Source organism: Anolis carolinensis, chromosome 2 (genome assembly GCF_035594765.1).
Source record: "Anolis carolinensis isolate JA03-04 chromosome 2, rAnoCar3.1.pri, whole genome shotgun sequence".
Classification (NCBI taxonomy): Eukaryota; Metazoa; Chordata; class Lepidosauria; order Squamata; family Dactyloidae; genus Anolis; species Anolis carolinensis.
Window position 1 is genome coordinate 160,073,047 of NC_085842.1, and position 26,773 is coordinate 160,099,819.

The window sequence follows — 26,773 nt, forward strand, 5'->3', positions numbered from 1 at the left end:
TACTAACATGTTGCCATTAGTTTAGTTTCTTGTTAAACTAAAATTACTGTGTTTTATAATCCAAAAGGAACCCAGGAAACTCAGTTATGCTGAAGTCTGCCAGAAACCCCCAAAAGAAACGGCTCCAGTTCCAGTTCAGCCACTTAGGGAGCTGCGTACCAACGTAACTTCACCTGCCAAAACAGAAGAAAATGGCACCCATGAGAAAACTGGAGAGAAGACACATCATGAGAAACCTGAAGGGCGGGTGAAGGACTTTGCTGCCTTCAGAGGCAGTGGGCCTCCTAAGGGGGGATCTGCAGGAAAAATCAGGGAACAGAGGCGCCAGTGTGGACGCAGGCCTTCTCCTCAGGGAGCGCCTCGGCGTGTTGGCAAGGAACAGTATGTGCCACCCCGATCACCAAAGGAAAACTGATCATTTTTTTTATTTAATCATAACTATGGACTAAAGAACAGTAGAGGAAAAACTGGCCAGCTGAGATAAATGTAATAAAAGTGGGAAAGTGGGCCCAGAAACTGAAGAGCACAGGGTTTGCAGTGTGAGGGAGAGATTGGAGGGGTCCCAATATTCATCTCGGAGTGATATAAAATGCTGGAGGAATTGAATCAATATAAATATGATAAAGGTTATAATTTTTGTAATTTTTTTGTTTTTAATTTGCAGCAGGTTTCCTGCTCAAACTAGATTATTGTGTTATGAATTAGCTTGAATGTGGGGAACAAATACACACGTTAGCTTGTTCCTCATATGACAATGGGGCAAAATATTTTTTTTGGAAAAAAATTCTGTAAAAATTATAAATTACTTTTTTAAAATCTATTTAATGTATGGCCTGTAAGATGATGTGTATGCCATTAATGGCCTTGCATTACAAATCAGCCCCAAACTGACATGCTTGGTCTGTATGAATGAGTGTAGCCACATACTTGTTATGTCATGATTTAGTCACTGATGATAACTGAATGTACTACTGTAGTATTTTGTGTTTTGGAGATTTAGTCTGTGACCTTACTAATTTTGGTCAGCTTTTTAAAACTATATGATTTTACTTTGGAGTATACAAACAGCAGGATTAGTAAGAAAGAACTAGTGGGCAAGGTTTTAATTTGTTCTAGCATTTTTTCCTAGTTGTTTTATTTCCTCCCCACTGCTTTAGTATTTTCTCTAATCTTTATTACAGAATTATGCACATCTAGCTGGAATGAATGTTCCAGCAGTGATCCAAGAGAAATGCAGGAAGAATGAAAACTGTTTCGTAAATATTCTCTTGGCATCATATTCAATTAACAAAGGCTGTTTGTTGCATATGCTGAATACTGTAAAAATCATACTGATTCCACCTGAGGTCTGATTTTGCTCCAATACACGAATTGGCCTCTATAGAGTGAGTTGCACTGATATATTGAAAAAATTCTATTCATAAGCACTTCTTTCTATAATAAAAATCAGGTTTTCTTTAGTAGGGAGACTTGGAGAAAAACCCCATTTGGTGAATATGCTCCCAAAACTATTAGAGTTATTAGCCATGGAATTTTTAAGATTAAATGGGAGAGTATTGGAGAAGCCTTTAGCATACCTTTATGGCTGGTAACCATAGAAAATAAGAAAAGAAATAGGAAAGTTACAACATGCTAATTTGCCAAAACCTGCATGCTGCAATTGAAGGTTCTGTATAAAGTTTATAGGAACATATATAGCAGCAAAGAAATGTACCTGTTTCTTTAGTTAATACTGAACATACAAATTTAAATTCATTAGTTGTGAACACTGGAAAATTCAGTTGCGAGATACCACCACACATCATACTTTGTATATGCTAGTGATAACTTTAAGATGTCAGTGGCAGATAAACAATTAACTGTGAAAATGTTCATCTTCTGATTTTTCTTAGCCAGTTAACCCTTGGCAGTTTCTTATTCAGTAGGCATTCTCTATCAATGGCTTTGAGAACACTCATATCTATTTTTATAAGTATACATATATATATAGATATATATATATATAAATCAGATTTGTCATTTCTCTAACTTATTATTCAGCTTGGCAATCACCCTTTTTGATTTGATTGATAAGTGTATATGTACTTAAGCAGTTGATATTCATTTTCTACGAATGTTATTAATCATTACTCATTTTAAACTGTCTGTCCTGGGTTTGACAGTCTCTAAATTTACACAAATAATTGATCATGTCTGGAAACACATACAACCCCACTTTGATTTACTCATGTTATTTTTGATGGACATAATTCACAAATGGTGAAAATATTTGAAATGTTAAGGACTCTGCAAAATTTATGAAAAACTACTTCAAAAACTTTTTAAAAATCTCTACTGCACTTAGAATAGAAAAACGTTGAACTGCTACAGTTATACTGAGAAGTGCACCATGTCATTGCAAACTCAACATGTATTTCAATTCTTAATACCTGTTCTGAAAAAAATTAGGTTGTTAGTGAAAATATGTAGGGTTCTTTTTGAGGGAAAGCTAGTGAATATAAGTTGGCAATCAGTATAGGAAATCTGACCCTGTGGATTTGTCCATATTTGAATGGAATCTAGTATTCAGAAGGAGATGAATATTAAATATAATTCTTTGCTTTATTGGATTCTGAAACAAGTATGGCTCACAACTGTGAGATTTAAAAACTTGACAATTGGAAGGGATGTTATTATGCATCCTGTGTGTATGTGTGTATGTGTGTGCGTGCACGCTTCCCACAGTGGGTATATGGCTCTTGTGCAATGTGTGTGTAAGTGTGTGAACAGCTTTTTCCTATGTAAAAATTACTAGCTTGGAGGGACTCACTATAACCTAAGTATTTGATAACTTTCTCTTCAACTAACATAGCATCCTCTTCTGCCCTTCATTTGCTACATAGATGTCTGATAGGTTTAGAGGGAAAAACAATACAGTTACTAAAAAGAGGGAGAGCAATGCTGTATGCTCTTACATCTGCATTTTTCATGTTAACTTCTGTGTTTATTGCATGGTTAAATACATATCTGGGCTGGTTATTGCTCTTGTTCATTCACAGGCAGTGTCTTGGATTTCCATCAATCAGTCTTCCCATATTATTGAAAATGAGAGAATACATTCAGAATTTAATCCACTTTTAGGACAGTTTTGTTTGACTGTAAGAACATGCAGTGTGGTAGTGCTTGGGGTTTTTTGTGTGTATTATTTGCATTCAAACATAAACAAATAAGTTATTGTTCCTACAGTTGATGGCGAGTCTGTGGACTAGAAACAGCATTGGGTGAATGTAAAAATACACCAGTATAGCCTGTACTGGTAAACATAACCAAAATGAGCATTTTCATTATGTAAATATTGGTTCAGCTGATCCTTAAAACTATCGAAACTGTCTGTCAACCAAGGGAACTTTCACTTTTTTCCTAAACTGGTCATCATTGGATGTACATGCCTCTTATTCTTGAAAATTTTGCTAAAGAACAAGATGACAAATACCACAAGATGGTTGTTTCTTTTATATCCAGAGCTGTTGTTGGCTGGTGAATTTAAGAGAGTGTTTCCTTAATACCTGGAATCTTGGTCTCCCCCTCTTCCTTGTTCTCAGTATTAAGGAGTAATTTTCCACCATTATACTACTTTTTTCTGAAAAAGAGAAAGGAGGAAATTCCTAATTTGCATGGGACTTGCATCCCTGCCTGCTTTCCTTCTTATCTTTTTTAAAGTTAGCTTGGCAGAGGGATGTGGTTTTAGCAGTAAGCTAAAAAAATCCACATTACTGAACAGAAGAAAACTAAGATGGAACAGGCTGATAAGTAGCAATTAAGTGACTTAAGCAACGCTTTACTGTAGTTTAAATAGCTATGGCCTTACTACTTCATCAACATCAGCTAAATGTCTGAATATATCCACTCTTTTTACTGTTACTCATGTGAATATTCACAAGTGGAAAAGATACCTGCTACGTGTGTACAGATTATTTTAAATTTGTAAAATGCAGCATTGTATACAGACAAAATGCAACAGAAATGCACTTGGGGATGGGGATTGCTTAAACTTTTGTAAATTGTTGATTACAACAGATATGCAATAGTTTTCTTTTAATTTTTGATAATTACTTCTGAAACATGAGATTGTTACCATCAATCTTTAATGATCTATCATGCTCTTATGTGTGAGTGAGAGAGAGACTGAGACCAGAGTAAGTGTAGGTATTATGTAGTGTGGGTTTCCTTTAGGATGATACATTTGATTTCCATTCTGTCCCTTTTTTTCTTTGAATGAAGGTTGTTTGAGTCTTGAGCCCTGGACCCTGGAAGAGATCCATCCGATTGAGTGTAATATTAATTTAGGAAAATTGAAATGGGAGCTGTTCAGTCTTCAGACTAACCTGTAATAACGTTGACCAATTTATGTGTAATAGCTAGAGGTTTTTTAAAGGATTCAGTCATGGATAAAATTCCCTGCAAAATACTTCAAAAGAAAAGCGTTTAGTGAGCAAACAGCATCTGTTTTAATATTCAGCTAATGTCTCTTCCCAGAATAATTTGATTCACCTGACATTTATAATCACACTTTTCAAAGTTACAGGGCTCCAGTGAAATAATTCATATAAATACTGTCTTGCTTCTCTAATTTGTAAGTTTGTTTTATTTCTGTCATCACAGCTGTCTAAAATAACAAAATTGTGTAAAGTAGATTCATGCTTAACTGTTCAAATTATACATGTAATTTGTATTTGTTTTTGACATTGCCAAGGTGCTATGGGAAATGGAAATAACAATTAGAAGGAAACAATAAAAGCCACCTTAAAAATATTATTTTTGTCCAGATCCAAAATGACTTGATGTGCCAAACGCATGACCAAAGGTGTCAAATGCATGCCCAAATCTTAATTGATTTTTGTGGATATAGGTTGGAAGTATGTATGTGAAGTTTTGAAAGTCCTTAATGCCATTGAGACAAGACATTTTTGAACCCTACTTCCTACTTATATCTTGTGTAATAAAAGGCCAGAGACCCCCATATATGATTGGATTTCCAAGTTGGCGGCTTTTGTATATGCCACATGGATTATTAAACTGCATGGGCCTGGTATCTAATGTGTAGTTCCATTACTTGTGTATATTTCTTCATACAGCACATCAATTGGAACTCCCGATTTGGAGTGAAAGACTGCTGCAGAGGAGTGAGGAGTTTCAATGATTCACCATATGCTGTTTTAATTCTGAAAATGACTGTTGTACAATGAACACAATTTGCTTGTGGGAAGGAACCTGGCAAAGAGTTAAATTTTCCTTTCCAAACACACATGGATTTGCTTCAGATTACTGCGTCATTAATATGAAAAATCAGAAAAAAAAACTGGTGGTAAATGTATGGATTGCCCCAGAACTACAGGAGATACTTGTGGCATGTAACATTCTGTAACAAATGCAAACCTGCTGGGTTGTAAGAGGGAACATTCATAATTGAATATGATTATCCAATGAACACTTCAAGGTGAATCAATGTTCAAGAAACACTTCTGCCTTTCTAGCTGTGAAAGCTCTGAAATTGCTTCAGCCCTACTCTACATACCTCAGATTTAATTATTATGGGAGGAATGCAATATCTGGAAGGCTGCATTTTCCTATAGTGTGGCTTACCATAAGGTAGGTAAAGGTTTTCCCCTGACGTCAAGTCCAGTCGTGACCAACTCTGGGGGTTGGTGCTCATCTCCATTTCTAAGCCGAAGAGCCGGCATTGTCCGTAGACACCTCCAAGGTCATGTGGCCGGCATGACTGCATGGAGCACCGTTGCCAAAGCGTCCTGGTTAATATGTGAAGTAGTGTTAAATGCAAGGTAGTGCTATTCCCCCAACTACATGTTTGTTCTGTTAACAAGTTGCTTCTGATTGTGATGACCCTATGAGGAAGAGACTGCCATGATACCCAAGGCCATTCACACTACACTATTATAGTGCTATTATTCCACTTTAATTTATCATGGTTCCATCCTAGGGAGTTCTGGGTCAGAGTGCATCTACACTAGAGAAGGAATGTTGTTTGAACCCACTTTCACCGCTATGGTGTTGTGTGGGTTGTAGTTCCACAACTCTACAGAACTGGCTTGCAGAATAATCAAAGGCACTGGAGGAGCTGTGGCTTAACAGTTCCAAATGCCCCTTCTCAAATTGCAATCCCAGGATTTCTTAGAATGATCGTGGTAATTGAAGTGGAATCCTAGCACTATATGTAGTTAAAATGGCCTCCCTGGATTTCAATAGATCTGCTCAGGTCTTGCAAACTCAGGGTAACCGTGGCTTTCTTAACTGAATTGAACCATCTTTAATGTGGTCTTCTTCTTCACATTGCCACCCACTTTGTTGCTTTTTCCTGGGAGCCATGCCATCTTATGAGGTATCCAAAGTATTACAGCACCCTTTAATCGTTTTAGGTTCTAGACCAGAGCTTTCTAAACTGTGTGTCCCAGCATGTTAGTGTGTCAGCTGCCTTGTGTAGGTGTGCTGCACGAATGTATGGAGAAAACTTGCGTATTTTAAAAAATATAAAGGAAAGGTTTTCATGAGATACTTGGTAAGGGATTGATTTGATCTCCAGTTTGCTAGTAAAACTGAATTACTGTGTTGCAAAATGATGCATGTCTAAAAGTGTGTCACCATCATGAAATGTTTTAAAAGCTATGTTCTGGATAAACGCTTGATATGCTTTCAGATCCATTTGCCTTTTTCGCAGGACATGGTATTTTTCTGGACAGGTAATTAGTACATTATGCATTTATTACAGTCAAAAACCATAAGGCAGTGCAATAGCTATATACAGTAGAGTCTTGCTTATCCAACATAAATGGACCAGCAGAAAGTTGGATAAGTGAAAATATTGGATAATAAGGAGGGATTAAGAAAAAGCCTATTAATCATCAAATTACGTTATGATTTTACAAATTGAGCACCAAAACATGTTTTACAACAAATCGACAGAAAAAGCAGTTCATTACACGGTAATGTTATGTAGTAATTACTATATTTATGAATTTAGCACCAAAATATTGCAATGTATTGAAAACATTGACTACAAAAGAAAGGACTACAAAGAAAGAATTGCATAAAACGAACTTACAGTAAAAATATTATCGGAAGTTAAATCCGTAAAACGTTCAGTCTTGTGAAGATATTTTTAAAAATCTGTGATACTTGCCTGCCTAGAGAAATAGCTGTGGATGCGGGCAGGAGGCAGACTGTTGGATAATACAGAATGTTGGATAAGCGAGACTACATCTTAAAACATCTGTATAGGAAGGATAATATAGATAATATAGAGGGTAGCTTTGATGGTGTGGTGAGTGAATTAGAACCAGACATCCTGAGGAGTGAGGTTGAATGGGCCTTAAGAAGCATTGCTAATAACAAGGCAGCAGGAGATGACGAGATCCCAGCTGAGTTGGTTAAAATCTTGGAAGGTGATGCTGTCAAGGTGATGCATGCCATATGCCATCAAATATGGAAAACACAAGATTGGCCATCAGATTGGAATATATATATGTGTGTGTGTGTGTGTGTGTGTGTGTATCCCCATACCAAAAAAGGGAAACGCTAAAGAATGCTCAAACGTCCGTACAGTGGCACTTATTTCCCATGCCAGTAAGGTAATGCTCAAGATCCTGCAAGGCAGACTCCAGCAATACATGGAGAGAGAGTTGCCAGATGTACAAGCTGGGTTCAGAAAAGGCAGAGGAATGAGAGACCAAATTGCCAATATCCGCTGGATAATGGAGGAAGCCAGGGAGTTTCAGAAAAACATCTACTTCTGCTTTATTGACTCCTCCAACTGTGTGGATCATAATAAACTATGGCATGTTCTTGGTGGTATGGGGATACCAAGTCACCTTGTCTGTCTCCTGAGAAATCTGTATAAAGACCAAGCAGCCACAGTAAGAACAGATCACAGAATAACAGACTGGTTCAAGTTTGGGAAAGGAGTACGGCAGAGCTGCATACTTTCACCCTACCTATTCAACCTGTATGCAGAACACATCATGTGACGTGCGGGGCTTGACGATTCCAAGGCCGGAGTTAAAATTGCTGAAAGAAACATTAACAACCTTAGGTATGCAGATGATACCACTCTGATGGCCAAAAGTGAGGAAGAGCTGAGGAGCCTTATCACCAAGGTGCAAGAAGAAAGTGCAAAAGCTGGGTTGCAGTTAAACGTCAAGAAAACCAAGACCATGGCAACTACACCTATTGATAACTGGCAAATAGAAGGAGAAAACGGGGAGGCAGTGACAGACTTTATATTTCTAGGCACGAAGATCATTGCAGATGCAGACTGCAGCCAGGAAATCAGAAGACATTTACTTCTTGGGAGGAGAGCAATGGTCAATCTTGATAAAATAGTGAAGAGCAGAGACATCACACTGGCAACAAAGGTCTGCATAGTCAAAGCAATGGTATTACCCATAGTAACTTATGGTTGCAAGAGCTGGACCATAAAGAAGGCTGAACGAAAGAAGATAGATGCTTTTGAACTTTGGTGTTGGAGGAAAATCCTGAGAGTGCCTTGGACCGCAAGAAGATCCAACCAGTCCATCCTCCAGGAAATAATGCCCAGCTGCTCAGTGGAGGGAAAGATATTAGAGGCAAAGTTGAAGTATTTTGGCCACATCATGAGAAGACAGGAAAGCTTGGAAAAGATCACGATGCTGGGGAAAATGGAAGGAAAAAGGAAGAGAGGCCGACCAAGGGCGAGATGGATGGACGGTATCCTTGAAGTAACTGGCTCGACCTTGAAGGAACTGGTGGCAGCAACAGCTGACAGGGAGCTCTGGCGTGGACTGGTCCATGAGGTCACGAAAAGTCGGAAACGACTATGTAATTGAGCAGCAGCAACATCTTAAAACACATGCAACAGAGAGGCATGCACACAATATATTGGGAAACAGAGAAGCTATGTTAGGAAGGAACAAAGAATATAACTAAAAACATGGAAAGACATTGTAGGGAATGGCTTAATAATGGAGTACAAAACATAGACAATTAAAACCATTAATTATATGGATTAAATGTAAATTAAAACCACATAGCCATATTAAGCAAGATTTTGATATCCCTGCTGCTCCTATGACTAATCTCCATATAGCACCTGGCAAGTTTAACCATCAAAAATACTCATGTGCGTACAGATTAATAGACAAGATAAAGCACAGGAAGATGCGCTAGACAAAATAATTTAATGCAAAAGCTAATTTCAGCCTGAGTCTAGTACAGGAATATGTCTTATCCTGGCTACGTCCAAGAGAAATTTGGCAATGACCAGAGTCACATGGGGAAATTTATCTTCTAGCAAAAACTTAACAGAATTGAGCTGATCCGCCAGGTAGGTTGCTCAGTAAAGGGTAAATAATGTGTTGTCGAGCCTGCTTATAAAAACTTCAGGACAAAATAACAGTGTTTCACACATTCCACTTCCTGCTTACTATAGTAGCAAAGTCTTGCATTATATGGAACATCCGCAAATCTGCTTCTATTCATCATTTCTAAGGGGAACACACTACATCTTGCCTTAGAAAATAGGCAGTAGTATTAGGCAACAATCAAATTCTTAAGATACTTGGCTCCATAGAATGGCCCAACATAGTGTATATATACATCGCGCTTGCAAAATAAGAAACATAAGAGTGAGAGCACAGTTCACAAAAGTCTTTGATAGTTTTTAGTGCCAAGTCAAAACCCTGGTGAGTTAAAAGGGGTTCAGAAAGGCCAATAGAGGCTTTAAAAAGGTAAGCCTAGACTAGCTACTTGTGTACTAATGTTTAAGAATCAACCACCAAGCTCTTGTTGACTGGGATTTCCCCAGATTCTAGCACCAAGCAGGTTGGGACACATTTGGGGAACCATACAGCAGCTGGGAGGCTGTCTTGGCATCAAAAACTTTAAATAGCACCCCCTTTTATAAGACTAAAGCGCAAAATAGCTGATTGGCTTGCTTGTGCTTTCTGGGAAATAGCAAATATGTGAGGAGTCCATGATATTGTGTGATGGAATATCAGCCTCAGGTATTGGAAGCTTCTAACCTGTTCTAAAGTATGGCCATCAAGGAACATGGGGATTTTTTTCTCTCAAAAAACAGAACGTTAGACTTCCCATAGTTGATTTTTAAGTCATTCTGTGAGCAATATGGTCATTTAGGAAAATAACATCCTGGACCATCACAAAATCTGTTTCAGGGCAGGTAATAATTGTAAAGATTGATATAAAATTATCTTCCCATGCCTGTGCTGGAATTTACACATAATTTTCTTTTTTGTAAGGCTTCTATAGGTGAGATCCATAATGGCATTTTTGGATACAATCTATTCTTTTATTTCTCCCAGACGCTCTAATAAAATGATTTCCAATTTTTTTCTCTACCACAGATATGCATGCCAAGGCCATTCTGAAATCAAAGCCTTTCAATGTTAGAGTCCTTGTATCTTTTAGCGCTATTATATCCTGGGTTTTTTCCCTTGCCATATAAATTTGGTCAAGTCTTTGTTCCATATTTTGAAGTAACAGTTATTTCTTTTAACTGGTAGTGTTTGAAAGAGAAAAAGCATTTTTGATAGTATATTCATTTTGATTGTTGCAGTTCTACTCATTATTGATAGATTCAAGTGATTCCATTTTTACAGATCTTTTAAATTTTCTTTCCATTTTATTTCATAATTATTTTTCAAGAGTTGTGCATTACTTGATGTGATTGTTAATCCTAAATATTTTTTATACACTCAGCCCAGATTTTTCTTCTAATTCTTTTTTTTTCTTTTTGTCATATTTTTGTCATTATTTTGATTTTAAAGCCAGATAGTTTGCCAAATTCTTTCATCTTTTTATCAGTTTTTGTATATAGTATATCGGGTCTTCTAGTATACATACTAAATCAACTGCAAAGGCTCCTATTTTATAATTCTCTTTTCTTATTTTGGTCTTGACAATTTCATTGTCTCATAGAATTTAGCAATATTTCTAATACTGATATAAATAATAGTGGGGATAATGGACATCCTTGTCTCGTCCCTTTATTAATTTTGAAACTTTTGGATTCTTGGCCATTCATCACAATATTTGCTTCTTGCATATTATATATTGCTTTAACTGTTTTTATAAAATAAAAACCAAAGTCCATTTATTTTAGTAATAGGAATATAAAATCCCAGTTTATGCTGTCAAAGGCTTTTTCTGCATCTAAGAATACTAAAGCTAATTCCTTTTTAATTATTTTTGTCAATACAACTCTTAACTGCATCTAAAGGTTAGTACTATATCCTTGTTTTATATGTAAGCTCCTATATCAGATGTAGGAATGACGTGACCCTCCAAATGATACTGGATTGCAACTCACAAGCATTTTATTTCCTTGGCTACAATCCCCCAGTTTCAGTCACCAGAATTTGCTGGTTCACAAGATGTCTATCTCGCACCATGCTCATCAGTCCCAGTTAAACTGGGGAATATTAAGGGATAACAAAAATTATCCTCCATTGCTAGACAGCTAACGGCTGTTCAGGCTTACCTTGCAGGCTTTTGAGGAGGAGTATATTGAACTGGCTTAAGTGTAGCTCTTTGGACCCTGGAATGAATGTCCAATCAGCCTCCATATCCACTGATTCCATGACCTACAGCTGAAAATAACAAAAAAAACCTTAACTTTACTATTTTAAATAATTTTGCAAGGCCACAGATTGTGGTATCCATGAGGAGTCAAACCCTTGCAGATACCAAGGACCCACTACATACAAATACACTACATTAAGTCCTGACAGCTATGAGGAGGGGCAAAATGCTTTCTTTCCCACTTTCCCATGGTGGCTTTCTTGAGAGCCAGCAGATGACAGTAAGAGAGCCATGGTAGAGGGGTGGTTTGAGCGTCAAACTAGGATACTGAGAGATCAGGGTTTAGGTCCCCACTTGGACATGGAAAACCATTGGGTGGCCTTGGGGAAGCCTCTTTCTCTCTCTCAGTCTCGGAGGGAGGCAAAAGCAATCTACCAAGGACCAATCTACAAAGGAGATCCTGTGATACATCCAATTTGGAGTTGCCATAGGTGGGAAAAGACTTGAAGGCACACAGTAACAACAGGATTTACCAAGATTGAAATATGAGTATAAAATATTAATATCTGCAGGGGGCAATATTGAAAACTAAAAACAATCCTTTGAAAATTAAACATAGGAACTTTCTGATGGCAAGAGCTGAAAAACAGGCTGCCTCTGAATGTGGTGGAAGATGCTTCTCTGGAGGTTTTGAAGCAGAGGCTGGCTGGTCATCTGTCAGGAGTGCTTTATGCATTTTAAATTACATATTTAAATTGTATATTGTATTGTTTTAGTGCTAGTCACTTCAGATCTCTTTTTAGAGAGATAAAGCTGGATAATAACAACAACAACAATACTTCCTGCATGGCAGAAGGGGGTAGGACTAGATGGCCCTTGGGAGTCTCATACAATATTTCTCAGTGTATGAGAAATAAAATGCATTGTTACATTATGTAAAAAAAATTGAAAAATATCCGTTCCCGGTTTGAAAGTGTTATTTCCTGTTTAAGCGTGTGGTGCTTACTTTGAAGGCCATGGTTCTACTTCAGAAACTTCATTTTTGTGGCTGCCACAAACTATGTTGAATGGGTTGAGACTTGAGAGATATTCCTTTAAAAAATGATAGCAGAATTTGTTGTGGGATGTCCCTCCCACAAAAACAAAGCTTGTGCTGTGTAATAAACCTTTTCCATGTTTTTCTGATAGAACCAATTAGGAAATGACATTTATAACCCAGGATCAAACATAGTGTTACATAATGTTATTTTTATTATAGTTATTAATGTGGTGGGTCAGAGAGTCAATGTGGTGGGGAAGGAAATGTTGTTTGACCTCCTTTCCCTGCTATGGGAGAGGTATTTATTTATTTAGGAAATTTCTATGCCACCTTTCTCCAGGTAGACCCAAGGTGGCTTACATTATCTTAAAAACATTGTAACATAAAACCATCAGCTAAAAACAAATAATAAAATTTCCAAGCATGCGCCGTGGGCATGGCCAAACTTCAACCCTCCAGGTGTTTTGGGCTTCAACTCTCACAATTCCTAACAGCTGCTGTTAGGAAATTGTGGGAGTTGAAGTCCAAAACACCTGGAGGGCTGAAGTTTGCCCATGACGTCTATCTTACCTTATCTTATACACATAATAAAAGTGAAAATATGTATGTGTATGTGGCACAGGTGTCCGCTTACACAGACAGCCTCTGGCCTCTACAAATAGCTTTAGCCCACAGTGATGGAGAGGCATCGAAGCCCTCTTCCCACTGACATTGCAGGTTACAGTGAGCTACATTCCAGGGTTCCTTCCTCTCTCTATTGGTGTGAAATTTGCATGACCCCACCCCCTGTCTCTGCCTTAACCCTTTCCTATTTTTTCCTATGGCACACAACAACTGAACATACTAGAGAGAGAGGTTTGGGGAGAATTCACCATGATTTGGAGGAGTTGTAGGGACTAGGATGTATAGTTCACCTGCAATCTAAGAGCACTCTGGACCCTATTAGATGGATCTGGAACTAACTTGGCACACAAACCCAACATGGCCAACCTTGCATACTGGTGGGCTTTGGGAGTGATTGACTTTAAAATCTGAGAATTATTAAACATGGGCTGAAAGCCAATCTTAAAAACTGTGGCATAGACACCGAGAACTGGGAAGCCCTGGCCCTTGAATGCTCTAATTGGAGGTCAGCTGTGACCAGCAGTACTGCCAAATTCGAAGAGGCACGAATTGAGGGCTTAAGGGAGAAATGTGCCAAGAGGAGGGCACGTCAAGCCCACCCTGAATGGGACTGCCTTCCGTCTGGAAACCGATGTCTTAACTGCAGAAGAACATGCCGGTCAAGAATAGATCTCCACAGCCACCTACGCATCCACTGCTAAGACACTACACTTGGAGGGCCATCATCTTCGAGCTATGAGGAATCGGCTAAGTAAGCAAGCAAGTAAGAACCCAGCAGATGAAGGAACTGGACTAAACTTGGCACACAGACCCAAAATGGTCAACTGTGAAAACTGGCGGAGTTTGGGAAGGATTGACCCGAGTTTTTTGGGAATTGTGATTCACCCACATCCTTATGCATTTTCTAACGGGAGCATTCATTAAAAAACAACAGGAAAATAATGCAATTAGCTCAAAGTCAAAAAGAAGGTTAAAGGCCGATGGTGCTGGAGGTGAACAACGAATCCGATGTTCTAAAGATCAGTACACTATAGGAACCTGGAATGTAAGATCTATGAGCCAGAGCAAACTGCAGTAATCTTCTAGGCATGAAGATTACTGCAGACACAGACTGCAGCCAGGAAATCAGAAGACATTTACTTCTTGGGAGGAGAGCAGTGACCAGAGATGGGCCGAAACTAACAAAATGAAGTTCAACAGGGATAAATGCAAGATACTTCACTTTGGCAGAAAAAAATGAAATGCAAAGATACAGAATGGGGGGCGCCTGGCTAGACAGCAGTGTGTGCGAAAAAGACCTTGGAGTCCTCGTGGACAACAAGTTAAACATGAGGCTACAATGTGATGCGGCAGCGAAAAAAGCCAATGGGATTCTGGCCTGCATCAATAGGGGATAGCGTCTAGATCCAGGGAAGTCATGCTACCCCTCTATTCTGCCTTGGTCAGACCACACCTGGAATACGGCGTCCAATTCTGGGCACCGCAGTTGAAGGGAGATGTTGACAACCTGGAAAGCGTCCAGAGGAGGGTGACTAAAATGATTAAGGGTTTGGAGAACAGGCCCTATGAGGAGCAGCTTAAAGAGCTGGGCATGTTTAGCCTGCAGAAGAGAAGGCTGAGAGGAGACATGATAGCCATATATAAATATGTGAGGGGAAGTCCTAGGGATGAGGGAGCAAGCTTGTTTTCTGCTGGCCTGAAGACCAGGACGCAGAACAATGGCTTCAAACTACAGGAAAGGAGATTCCACCTGAATATCAGGAAGAACCTCCTCACTGTGAGAGCTGTTCGGCAGTGGAACTCTCTGCCCCGGACTGTGGTGGAGGCTCCTTCTTTGGAGGCTTTTAAGCAGAGGCTGGATGGCCATCTGTCGGGGGTGCTTTGAATGAGATTTTCCTGCTTCTTGCAGGGGGTTGGACTGGATGGCCCATGAGGTCTCTTCCAACTCTATGGTTCTATGATTCTAACCTTGATAAAATAGTGAAGCGTAGACATCACACTGACGACAAAGGTCCGCATAGTTAATGATATTCCCCGTAGTAACCTATGGATGCGAGAGCTGGACCATAAGGAAGGCTGAGCGCTTTTGAACTGTGGTGTGGGAGGAAAATCCAGAGAGTGCCTTGGACCGCAAGAAGATCCAACCAGTCCATCCTCCAAGAAATGATGCCTGGCTGCTCACTGGAGGGAAGGATATGAGAGGGAAAGATGAAGTGCTTTGGCCACATCATGAGAAGACAGGAAAACTTGGAGAAGAGAACGATGCTGGGGAAAATGGAGGGAAAAAGGAAGAGGGGGCGACCAAGTGCAAGGTGGATGAATGGTATCCTTGAAGGGACTGGCTTGACCTTGAAGGAGCTGGGGTTGGCGACGGCCGACAGGAAGCTCTGGCATGGGCTGGACCATGAGGTCTGAAGAGTCCGAAGCGACTGATCGAATAAACAACAACAATGACCAAACTGACATTACCTAACACTCAAAAACAAACAATGCCCTTTTCAAATAACCGGGGCACTGCCGGGTACCTAGGCTAGTAAACAATGAAGTTAAAATCAATTCAGATTCCCCATACGAGGATTCAAATAAAGAAGGCCTCGCACGACTGCAATGGCCAGGGCTCCAGAGCCTCGAGCCAGGGCCATCGAAGTGAATGTCAAAAGGCCTTTCTTGCCATCATCCTTCCTCAAGGAGAAAGAACGGCCATGACAGGAGTGGAATGCGCAGGCGCGGGGCGGCCTCGAGGGGGCGCCGGAGCCACAGGCGCGCGGCCTGGTCTCCTCCTCTACCTTCTTCTTCGGAGGCGGGGCCTAGCGTGGCCTAGCTCCGCCCCTCCTTCCCACGTGACCTCGTCGGTCGGGCTCGCGGCCAGGAGGAGGAGGAGGAGGAGGAGGAAGAGGAAGAGGGCGGCGGCTGCCCTGAAGGAAGGAAGGAGGGAGAGAAGGATTATGGCTATGGCGGCCGTTGTTCCTGCTGCCGCTGCCGCAACGGCCGCCTGTTCGCGTGGCAGGACCCGGAGCCGCCGGCGCTGAGGAGAAGAAGGGAGGACAAGGAGGAAGAGGAAGGCGCCGCCGCTGCTGCTGCTGCTGAGGAGGAGGCCCGGTCTCTCTCTCCCCGCCATGGCTGAGCCTCCGGGCGGGAACGGGGCCGCCTCTCCTCCCGCTGGGCTGCCCCGAGAGGTCCGGGAGCAGCTGGCTGAGCTGGAGCTGGAGCTCTCCGAAGGTGAGGGCCTCTCGTCGCTCTTCCCCTCCAGGCCCAGTCCTGGCTTATCTGAAATACATCATGCTCTGGGTTTTTTTTTTGTCATTTGGGATTTTCTGTGCGTGCTTTTAGGGTCTGACTGTATGTGGGAAGCTTAAATGAGAGGTTAAATCTTACCTATGAGGGGGATTTATGAGGAAAGAGCCTCCTCTCAACACCCCCCCCCCCCCTTTCGCCTAGATATGCGCTATGGAATGACCTGCTTTCTGTTATTTGCTGGAAGGTCGAATCAGGGCTCTTGCAGACAGGCCCTGTATCCCAGGATCTGATCACAGGATTTCTGCTTTAAACTGGATTATTTATTCATTATTTATTTAATATGTACGACATTGTTACACCGCCTTTCTCCACCCCAGGGGGTACTCAAGACGGATTTACACAGAGGCAACTATTTGATGCCTTAGAAAGGCAAGGGCAAACTTTGGCCCTCCAGGTGTTCTGGACTTCAAGTCCCATCATTCCTAACAGCCTGTTAGGAATGGTGGGAGTTGAAGTCCAAAACACCTGGGGGGGGGGGCAAAGTTTGCCCATGCTTGCCTTCAAAAAATGTACAAATACAATAAACAATAGAATTATAAAATACATTAAGACAATTTAAAACAATACCTTCATAATTAATCACATAATCCACCACTGTAATCCAATAGTTATTGCACATCATTCCATAGCAATCTATTGCACAAGTTTGTGTATAAGTCACATTTTTATTCTATTATATGAGTCCCAACTGCCAAATAATCTGAGATAAGCAGAAAACCTGGGATCAGATCCTGGGATGTAGGGCATGTCTGGAAGGGCTCTAAGAGGTGATGTCATCTCTAGCAGGATGTGTCTATGTTGCTTTCTTACCTTGGGTTTGTTCCTCTCCTTTGCAGCACCAATTGGCCCCTTTCTCTGTGCCTGCCTGAAATGGAATGGTACCCCCTCTTTCTCTCCTCGTCCACTTTCGTAATGAAGCTGCCTGCTCACTGCCCTACAAATGGCCTTACTTGCGGTTGCTTTTTTCTGCCATCTTTCATGCCACACGAGTAGGCTGCTACTGCCTTGTTGCCTCCTTGCCATTGTAATGGGGTTGGGAGTGTTGGGCTTTCCTGGGACTTCAGGGCAGAAGCAAGAGCTGTGAGCTTTGTGCAGGTTTTTTTTTTGTCTCGGGAGCGGCTTGAGAAACTGCAAGCTGCTTCTGGTGTGTTAAAATTGGCTATCTGCAAGGACGTTGCCCAAGGGTGTTTTACCATCCTGTGAGAAGCTTCTCTCATGTCCCCGTATGGGAAGCTGGAGCTGACAGATGGGAGCTCACCCGCTCCCCGGATTTGAACTGCCAGCCTTTCAGTCAGCAGTCCTGCTGGCACAACTCATTGCGCCACTGGGGGTTTCTAGCTGTGCTTTGGGCTGGTGGCCAGACAGGATTTGATTTTGCTTTCCAGGTGTGCTGATGTTTTAAAGTGCCACAACTCTACACACAAGGCTGATATCATTGCGGCTTTGGAGTAGGCCTGCTGTCTGCATCTTCACCCGCATTGTCTGTCTGGGCACATCCAGGTGGAATCTTGAGCTCATTGATGAGTTGATTCCCTCAGATTAGGGTAGATCAGTGCTTGATCATATCCTTGTAGGTCAGCACTTCTTTGGCTATTGTATGTGGGGGCTGGCAGTTCACCCTAAGAGAGTCCAGACCTGTGTCTTTCTTTCCTGGAAACTCTCCAAAGACTGACAGTTGATGGTCGGTGTCCCAGCCCCCTATACAGCAGTAATGCTATAAGTCATTTTATTATCAGAATCCACTTCCTCATGTATTCATTTGTCTCTTGAACTCATTTGTTCATGAACTACTTTACATTGTACATTTTAACCATTTGGCCTGAAAATATTTAAATTCTTCTGACCTTGGAAAAGTAGCCCAAAGTATATCTTCAAGGCAGTAGTACATTTTGCCCTGTTCACATGCCTCTAAGTCGTTTGCCAAGAAACAGCTATCTTTTCAAATATATTTATAAAGAAGAGAGTGATTTTATACCATCTTTTTCTGTTACCTTTTGTATCATGTAAATATACTAATTCTGATATGTTCAGTGGACAATTTTCTGCTTTACTTGCTGTCTTCTTATGGATTTTAATATTTTTTTCAAGAGAGAAATTTGTGGGAGGTGAATGTGAGTGTGGAATTTGGGATGACATTGTAGAGTGGGGGTTATAATGTGTTTTCCATATGACCTTTGCAAGCTGCTACATGCAGCTGTCATCTGTTAACATAAAGTTCCTGTTTATGCTGAAAACAAAACCATAAGCTGTGTTTGAGCCGTGAATGCACACTTCCTCTCTTCTATGGTTTCCTTTTTAAAAAGTCTCCAAGTTAAGTTTGCTACAAACTGACTCTTAAACTATTGTCCTCAGTCATCTCGAAAATAATAGAAAATTAAACCCATGGATGGCTTTTTATGGAAGAGAAGAAGTTGTGTGCCAAAGATGAGGATGAAATGAAAATTCATTGGAGATAGAATAAAAGACACAGAGCTCATTTTTATTGGGAATTTGTGTCTGGTTTGTGTTAGAGATACCATATATGGAAGGTTTAACAACATTGTAGAGAACTCCTATCAGTGTGTATCCTTATCTTTTTGTTGTTACTTCAGAAGAAAAACATTATGTGACTAGGGATAAGGAGTTTGGGTGTGCTGTCTTGAAACCCAAGAAAATACATTAATCTGAATCAAGTGCTTTCATTAACTCCCGTCAGTTTTGAGGCTTTTCCTTACCCTGCAGCATGCATAGTGGTAGGAGTACAGGAAAATATAGACTGAAGTGTGTCATTACACAGAATGTAAAATGGCCTCAGTCAGCCATCCCCAGCATCACTGGCTGGGATGATATGAATTGGAGGTCGGACACAAGTGGAGGCACTAGGTTGGGGAAAACTGGGCTGGAAAGTCCACGAGCTCTCTACAAACCTCACTAACTGAAATCTTAGCAGAGAATTGCTGGGCTTCCTGCATGATTTATTAATAATGTTCTATGAGGGTGATTTGAATTATTTCAACAGTGGTGTATAAATGTAGGTTGCAGATAGCATAAGTAATTATATATATGGATTTATTCAGGAAGTATGTCTTATTTCTGCACAGTCAGTTTGTTCTTTATAATTGGAACCACATTCCCCATGTGGAGGTTAGTCCAGCATTCTGCTCACTTCTACTTCATTGGGAAGCAGCTAATCTGTTCTTGACACACCCTTGGAATAAATTACTTTGGTAACAGTTAGGTGAACAGGCAGTTCAGGAGAAGCAACATATGCATCTGTTAAAAGAGTTGTTGGTACTTGTTTAGTTGCTTATGATGATTTCTTTAATAAGAATTTAATGTGACATTTGTATTTTTAAAGGTCTTAACTTGTCATCTGAGTACCTTGCCTTCCTTAATAGTGTTCACTCTCCATGGTGCTCACTTTTTTGGAGGTTTCTCGCCCTTAAAGATTTCTTTCAGCATGCTGATAAATCAGTTTGTAGCATGCACTATTAGTTGGAAAGCAGTTTCATGCAAATTTGTTTTGTTAGGTGATATCCATAGGAACTTTGTTTAAATATTTATTTTATATCAGGCAGTCTTTTTCCATTTTAGTGAATTTTAACAACATGGAATAATGAAAATGATAGATCTCTTAACACTCTTCTGGAGGAACTCTAAATGCCTGGATTGACTGGCACAATCAATTGCTGAGGATTTTTTTTATTTAGTTCTTTAAAACATTTTTGACCTTTTAGTATATGCTGTTTAGTTTTCATGGGAAATCTTGCTTTATTTATGCAGTGGTTGATCTTGATACTCTTTAAGTAGCAGCTCAACTCACTACAGTACTTTTAAAAATATATCTTAGGAAGAATACTAATTAATTATGAAAGTGTGTTTGCATAAAAACAATGCATGTGTGCTACTGTGGTGGTGTGCTGCATGTCTTGAGTCCCTTCGGGAGAGAAAGGCGGGGTAAAAATGTTTAAAGAAATGTCTGCATATTGGCATTTCTCTGCTGTATTGTCAGTCATGTGCTGCTTGTCATTTGTCAGTGAACATCATTTTAGTAAATAGAAAATCTTGCCTATTTGAGATGATGTTCATTTATCTTCTAGTGTAAGGGATATCTATACTATAGATATAAGCTGATTTTTTAATAATAATGTTCCCTACTTAGGAAACTTTGAGGAGAACTAGTAAAGAATTTCTATGCCCTGTACAGTTTCCAGGATTCCTTTGCAGAAAGCTTTAAGAATTAAAGTGTTGTAGACCTATTACCAATTTATAGAATATTCCCATCAATATTCTCATCAATAGATACTTGTCTAGTGATAAAAGTAAGTTATGGTTTTGTGACCTTTCTCTATTTAGTTTATATGTACACAATTATGTAAAACAAATTGAAATGATTGTCTCACATTTAGCACTTGCATTTGTCCATGGTCCATAAAAGTTCTAACTCCAGACAGAAATTGGGAAGTGCTGAAGGAAGGTCTATGGCAGTGGTTTCCACCTCCCAGGGCTAGGTTTCCTTGGGGGTGGTAGGGCAGCTGTGCAAAATGTAGGAGAAAGGTTGTTGATTGCATTCCAGCTTTCCTGTTTGGACAGATTAAAAGGGATCTGTTTTTTTTTCATCATCTTGTTTCATCAACAGTTATCTCACTTCTTTCACTGTGAAGTTATTGTTTGCTTTGTGGGTGTTTCTACTGAGGGCTTTGAATAGTCTCTGATGTGAGCCACATATTTCCATTTTATTTCTGAAGGAAAAGAGAAGCTGGATTAACATGGGTGGAAATATTACTGGATCTCCAGGAAAGTAACAACTCCTGGTGCTTTCAGATGAGGCTTTTATGACAAAGCCACTTGCTCTCAACATAAGAGCTTATGGAAATTACAGGGAATGTCTTTTATTTTCAACGTGCCCATGGCTATTTCTGTTTTTTTCTTTTCACAAACATCAGTTGAAGAGGAAAATATAGATGAGCTCCACATTATCTTCTTGCTGTCAGCACTAGAAGCTATCCATCTGGAGACATCACATTTGGATGCCATGTTTGCAGGAGGTCATGAGTTCGAGGCCCGCTCGGAGGCTATGTTTGTTGTCTTTGTTCTATGTTAAAAGGCATTGAATGTTTGCCTATATGTGTAATGTGATCCGCCCTGAGTCCCCTTCGGGGTGAGAAGGGCGGAATATAAATGCTGTAAATAAATAAATAAATAAATAATGACATTGGTTTGTGAACAAAATGTCTCGGGAGATTCTCCATATTACACAGAGTAGCAAAGTGATTTCTCAGGATTATGATCATCCAAGATTTCACTTTTTGCAAAGTTGAACTGTGTCTACATCTTAAACACTGTGCTACTAGGAAATGTGTAAGCCTTTTTTTGGTTAAGAAAAGTACCGACATGATAAGGAAGGAGGGCCTTTAGGCTGCAGTTTTTCATATGTGCTTTTTCGTTTCCTGAGGACAATTTTTATTCTTTGCCTCTTTTCTTTCCATCAATGGGTATCTGCCCAGATGTTTGAAGTCTCCCATGGTGTCTGTGTTCAGTTGTTTAAACTTTTTCCTGCTAATGCTCATAAAATTGTTTCCATTACTCTAGTATGGTTTATATTTTTTTATTGTAGATTTTGGTGGAGAACAATATGTGTGTGTTGGTAGAACCTGGAGCCTTGGCTTTAGGGACACACACAGCAGTTGTAGAGTCATTTTGACAGTGGGAAAGCATTTGTACCACAAGGCCATTTTAATCATGAAGGAGCATTTTCAAATTTACAACCATAAATTGCCTATGGGAAGCCTAGAATGCCAGGCATTGTTTGATTTGGCTTATTTAAACCTGTTGACCCTGTGTGGATTTGATGCACCAACTGGCTGGGTGCATTGCTGATTAACAGTTGCAACATGAGACTTGCTGCTGTTTTTTTTTAAAAAAATTCTGCTTTGCTTCACTCTAAACAATGGTGAATTAGCAATGTGATTTAATTTTGGGGTACTGCTACTTAGTGAATTTCCCCCCTATTTTCACAACTCATAACTCAGCTAGGGATGCAGTGTAAAAATCTGTTGTGTATGATTCTTGCCAGAGAGGTGCTGTATCAGCATATGGGCTACAGCAAAATGGAGTAGAAGGATTATCTTGAATAATCACCCAAAATGGAAAATGACAGTTTGCAGTAATAAGGTTGTCTTTGAAAATGATCTCTAAAACCAAAGCCACAGTGTAAAGTATGTTTTCTTAAGTCTTTTTACATGTCCTTTTAACAGAACTGTGGTTGGCATTTTCAGAGGACAGATTCAGGTGAAACATCAGGAGAAAATGGTGCTAGAACACGGCCATACAGCTGGGAAATCACACAACACCCTAGTTATTCCGCTCGTGAAAATCTTCGACAATACAGTGTTGTGTTTAACAACACTGAGAGGAGGAAATGGGATCATTGGATGAGCAAATTGGCATTTTTCTCTTTTGATAGATTTCTTACAGGTTCAGGGCCGCTGGAGAGAAAGCATCATAGTTCCTCCCAGTTTGTTTCACCACTGACCCAATTGTGAGCATGTGAAGAGAAGAGAACAATTGTTTAAGACCACTAGTTCATCATCTGGTCATTGGGTTTCTTATTTGGAAATCCTCAGGAAGGTTAGGGGTGGAGAAGTAGGGGTTTCTTAGCACTTTTCCTTTCCTGTTGCACTGATTGACTTTAAACAGTTTGGTCACCTTGATGGATAGCCTACACAGAGAGCTAGACGTGGGGAGTGTATCCCTGTTTGTTCTCCTGGACTTCTCTACCGCTTTTGATACCATTGAACATAGTATCCTCCTGGGTCATCTCGGTGGGATGGGACTGGGAGTCACTGTTTTACAGTGACTCCATTCCTTGCTGGAGGTCCATACCCAGAAGGTGATGCAGGGGTACTCTTGTCCCCTGCCGTTGTCCTGTGAGGTTCTTCAGGGTTCTGTTTTATCCCCCATGCTGTTTAACATTTACATGAAATGAAGTCATCCAGAGTTCTAGAGTGTGGTGTCATTTATATGCAAATGACACCCTACTCTACTACTTCTTTTCATCTGCCAAGGACGCTGTCCTGATCCTAAACCAGTGTTTGTCAACAGTAATGAACTGGATGAAGACAAACAAATTTAAACTTAATTCAGACAATACAGAGCTGCTCCTGGTAATTTAGAAAGCAGATCAAGACATATGGATCTAGCCTGTGCTGGATGTGGTTACACTCCCCCTGAAGACACAGGTCCGCATTTTGGGGGTCCTCCTGGACTCAGCATTGAACCTGGAGCTCCAGGTGTTTGAAGTGGCCAGAAGGGCCTAGGCACAATTAAAACTTGAGCACCAACTTGAGCACCTGTTCCTTGAGAGGACAGATCTGGCCATGGGGGTTTATTCCTTAGTTACATCCCATTTAGATTACTGTAATGCACTCTATGTGGGGTTGCCTTTGAAGAATGCTTGTAAACTTCTACTGGTCTAAAGAGCTTCAGACAGGTTGCTAACTGGTTCTGGCTACAGGGAGCGGATAACCCCCCTGTTCCAGCAGCTTCACTGGCTGTCAGTTTGTTTCTGATACAATTCAGAGTGCTGGTTATGACCCTTAAAGCCCTAGAACTGCTTAGGTCCAGGCTATTTTGCTGACTGCATCTCCTTGTATGAACCTGCCTGGATCCTGAGATCTTCAGAAGAGGCCCTTCTCTTGATTGTGCCTCCATCTCAAGCTCAATTGGTGGGAACGAGAGATAGGGCCTTCCTTCCTGGTGGCTACCCTCAATTCTGGAACTCCCTAATTCCCAGGGAAGCCAGAATGCCCCCCTCCTGGCTGTCCTTCTGGCAACAGACTAAAACCTTTTTTATTCAGGCAGGCTTTTAAAGAAAAAAAGGTTTGGAGATTCAAGATGCTGTGATTTTTAGTCTTGAATATGTTTTATGGATTTAAACTGTATTTTTAAAAAAATCAATGATATTTAATTCTGTTTTAATGTTTGTATAGTTGTAGATTTTAAATTGTATTGAAATGCTTTTCATATAAGCTGCTTTGAGTCTCCTGTTGGAGAGAAAAAGCTGGGTATAAATAAAGAGAATAAGAATAGCATGAAGCAAGTCATTGCATCTTACATGATGTAGACCTTGTTGCACTTGTAGCTCTGCTGGGACTGAGTTGAGACCTCTACATAGCTTTCTATATTGGTGGAGAAAGAGCTAATAATTGCCATTAATACAACTTAATGAATGTTTCCACTTTCCTAGCCTGTTTATATATGTCCTACACTTGGTAGGACTTTTGCTTAAATAGTATGACTCCCATATCTGTGAGGAATATGTTTCCAGATTTTGGGTGGGCAAGAGGATGAGTGTTTACAGTGAGTAAGATGCCTAAATCGAGAGTGTGACTAATATGTGAGGAATCCTTAAGTATCAAAAGTGGGAAACAAAAAATGGGCGTGTAACTATTATCCAATGAAATACAGTGTATATTCACCAGTGAAATCTGAATTTGACACGCTTAATCAAGAAAAGGACTTTGAGAATGTTGTATATCAGTGGTGTCCAAACTTTGGTCCTTTAGGTGTTTTGGAATTCTTTTGGAACTCCCAGAATTCTTGAGCATTGGACAAGCTGACTAGGGCCTCAGGTATTCCCGAACACTAGAGGGACAAAGGTTGGCTACCGCTGCCGTAGATTGTTCACTGGAAACATCAAGCTATGTGGAGTTCTTATTGGAGATCATTCAAAAAGAAATAGACCTTAAGATTATTACAGTCAATTCATGCAAATATTGCTCGTGATTCTGATAAAAAGGATATTGCAAAGTGAAAATATGGAAAAAAGATGGGAGGTGGACAGAACAGTGTCTTCATAAGAATGTATTAGTGTGTTTGGGATTTCTTCGTTTAAGAGGAAAACAGGTAAATGACAGGATGTGATTGTAGTTTATTTTAAAAAATTCATGGTATAAAGATGTTTTCTTCTCTCCCTCATAATACTAGAATTTAATGGCTATAGTTTTAGAATATGTAAAAACAAATTCTTAATTCAGTGCTTACTGGAAGTGTGGAATTAATTGCTGCATGGGGTAATAGTGGTCATGAACTTCCACAACCTTCAGTAGGATATTGTGAGAAGGCTATAAGTGATTCCAAGCAATCATCGTTTTGTGGGAATACACATACCATCCGTACAGTATCAGAAGAAATACCATTTTTAAACACCAATTATTGGAAAATGTGAGTGAGTGCACAATTATGTATTCAACATCCATCTTGCAGGCTCCCACAATAATACTTTGTGGGGTTTATTTACCAAGAAATGCTATAACTCTGTACACATTCCATTGAAAATACAGTAGAGTCTCACTTATCCAACACTTGCTTATCCAATGTTCTGGATTATCCAACGCATTTTTGTAGTCAATGTTTTCAATACATCATGATATTTTGGTGCTAAATTCGTAAATACAGTAATTACTACATAGCATTACTGTGTATTGAACTACCGTTTCTGTCAAATTTGTTATATAACATGATGTTTTGATGCTTAATTTGTAAAAATCATAACCTAATTTGATGTTTAATAGGCTTTTCCTTAATGCCTCCTTATTATCCAACATATTCGCTTATCCAACATTCTGCCGGCCTGTTTATGTTGGATAAGTGAGACTCTACTGTATATATTTTATTTTTCTCTTCTGCATAAAAAGTTTAATATGAGAGGCAATTCAGGTGTGTCTGTGTGTGTGGTTCTTACAGTTTGCAGGGATAACATAGTTCTTCGTGGTTGGGTTCCATAATTTCTAGTAAACTAGTTCTAGTCACCCTGGAAAGCACTTAGTCTCTGCCTGGAGAACAAAATGTTGCTATGAAAGAACAGTGGTGCATTCCTTGTGTCCTTATCAGCCCTCATCCCATTATTAGGGATTAGTGCTTCTCTGCATATTTGCCTGGATATTTGTTGAAGCCTTTGAGGCTGGGAGCCCTGCTTCATCCATTTTTCATGATTACTCAGAGATTACTACAGTGCTTGCGGACAAGTAACTGTGTAGAGGCTCTTTTTAGACTTTCCCACTCTGTACAGGAAAATAAATTATAGCTAATTTAGAAAGGGGGTGACAGTGTTTGCTACACTGCTGGCAATACAAGAAGACCTTCTAAGTTAATGTCTGAAAAGGTTCATATTGTTGTAGACCATCCTGAGATTGGCCCCATTCAACCGGTGATTGTTCCTGCACCTGCCTTGCCAGAGGCCTCTGCGTTTGGGCCTCCAGAGGA

The 26,773-nt window shown here is 40.0% G+C and overlaps 2 protein-coding genes across 3 annotated transcripts in view; both read left to right on the plus strand.

The window, feature by feature from the left end:
• larp4 (La ribonucleoprotein 4) overlaps positions 1–4,791 on the plus strand; it is a 43,885-nt gene extending 39,094 nt beyond the window's left edge. The window contains 2 exon segments of the mRNA XM_003216928.4: positions 68–301; positions 304–4,791. Coding sequence (XP_003216976.4) covers positions 68–301; positions 304–432 — 363 coding nt within the window. The 3' untranslated portion in view covers positions 433–4,791.
• Positions 4,792–16,078: 11,287 nt separating this feature from the next.
• The window catches only part of dip2b (disco interacting protein 2 homolog B), a 203,356-nt gene continuing 192,661 nt past the window's right edge, over positions 16,079–26,773 (plus strand). Inside the window, exon 1 of one of the 2 annotated variants that reach the window (XM_062970969.1) lies at positions 16,079–16,450. In XM_062970969.1, the coding sequence (XP_062827039.1) occupies positions 16,348–16,450 (103 nt within the window). In that variant the 5' untranslated portion in view covers positions 16,079–16,347. The remainder of the gene's footprint in view (positions 16,451–26,773) is intronic. The other variant, XM_062970972.1, reaches the window with a different exon arrangement.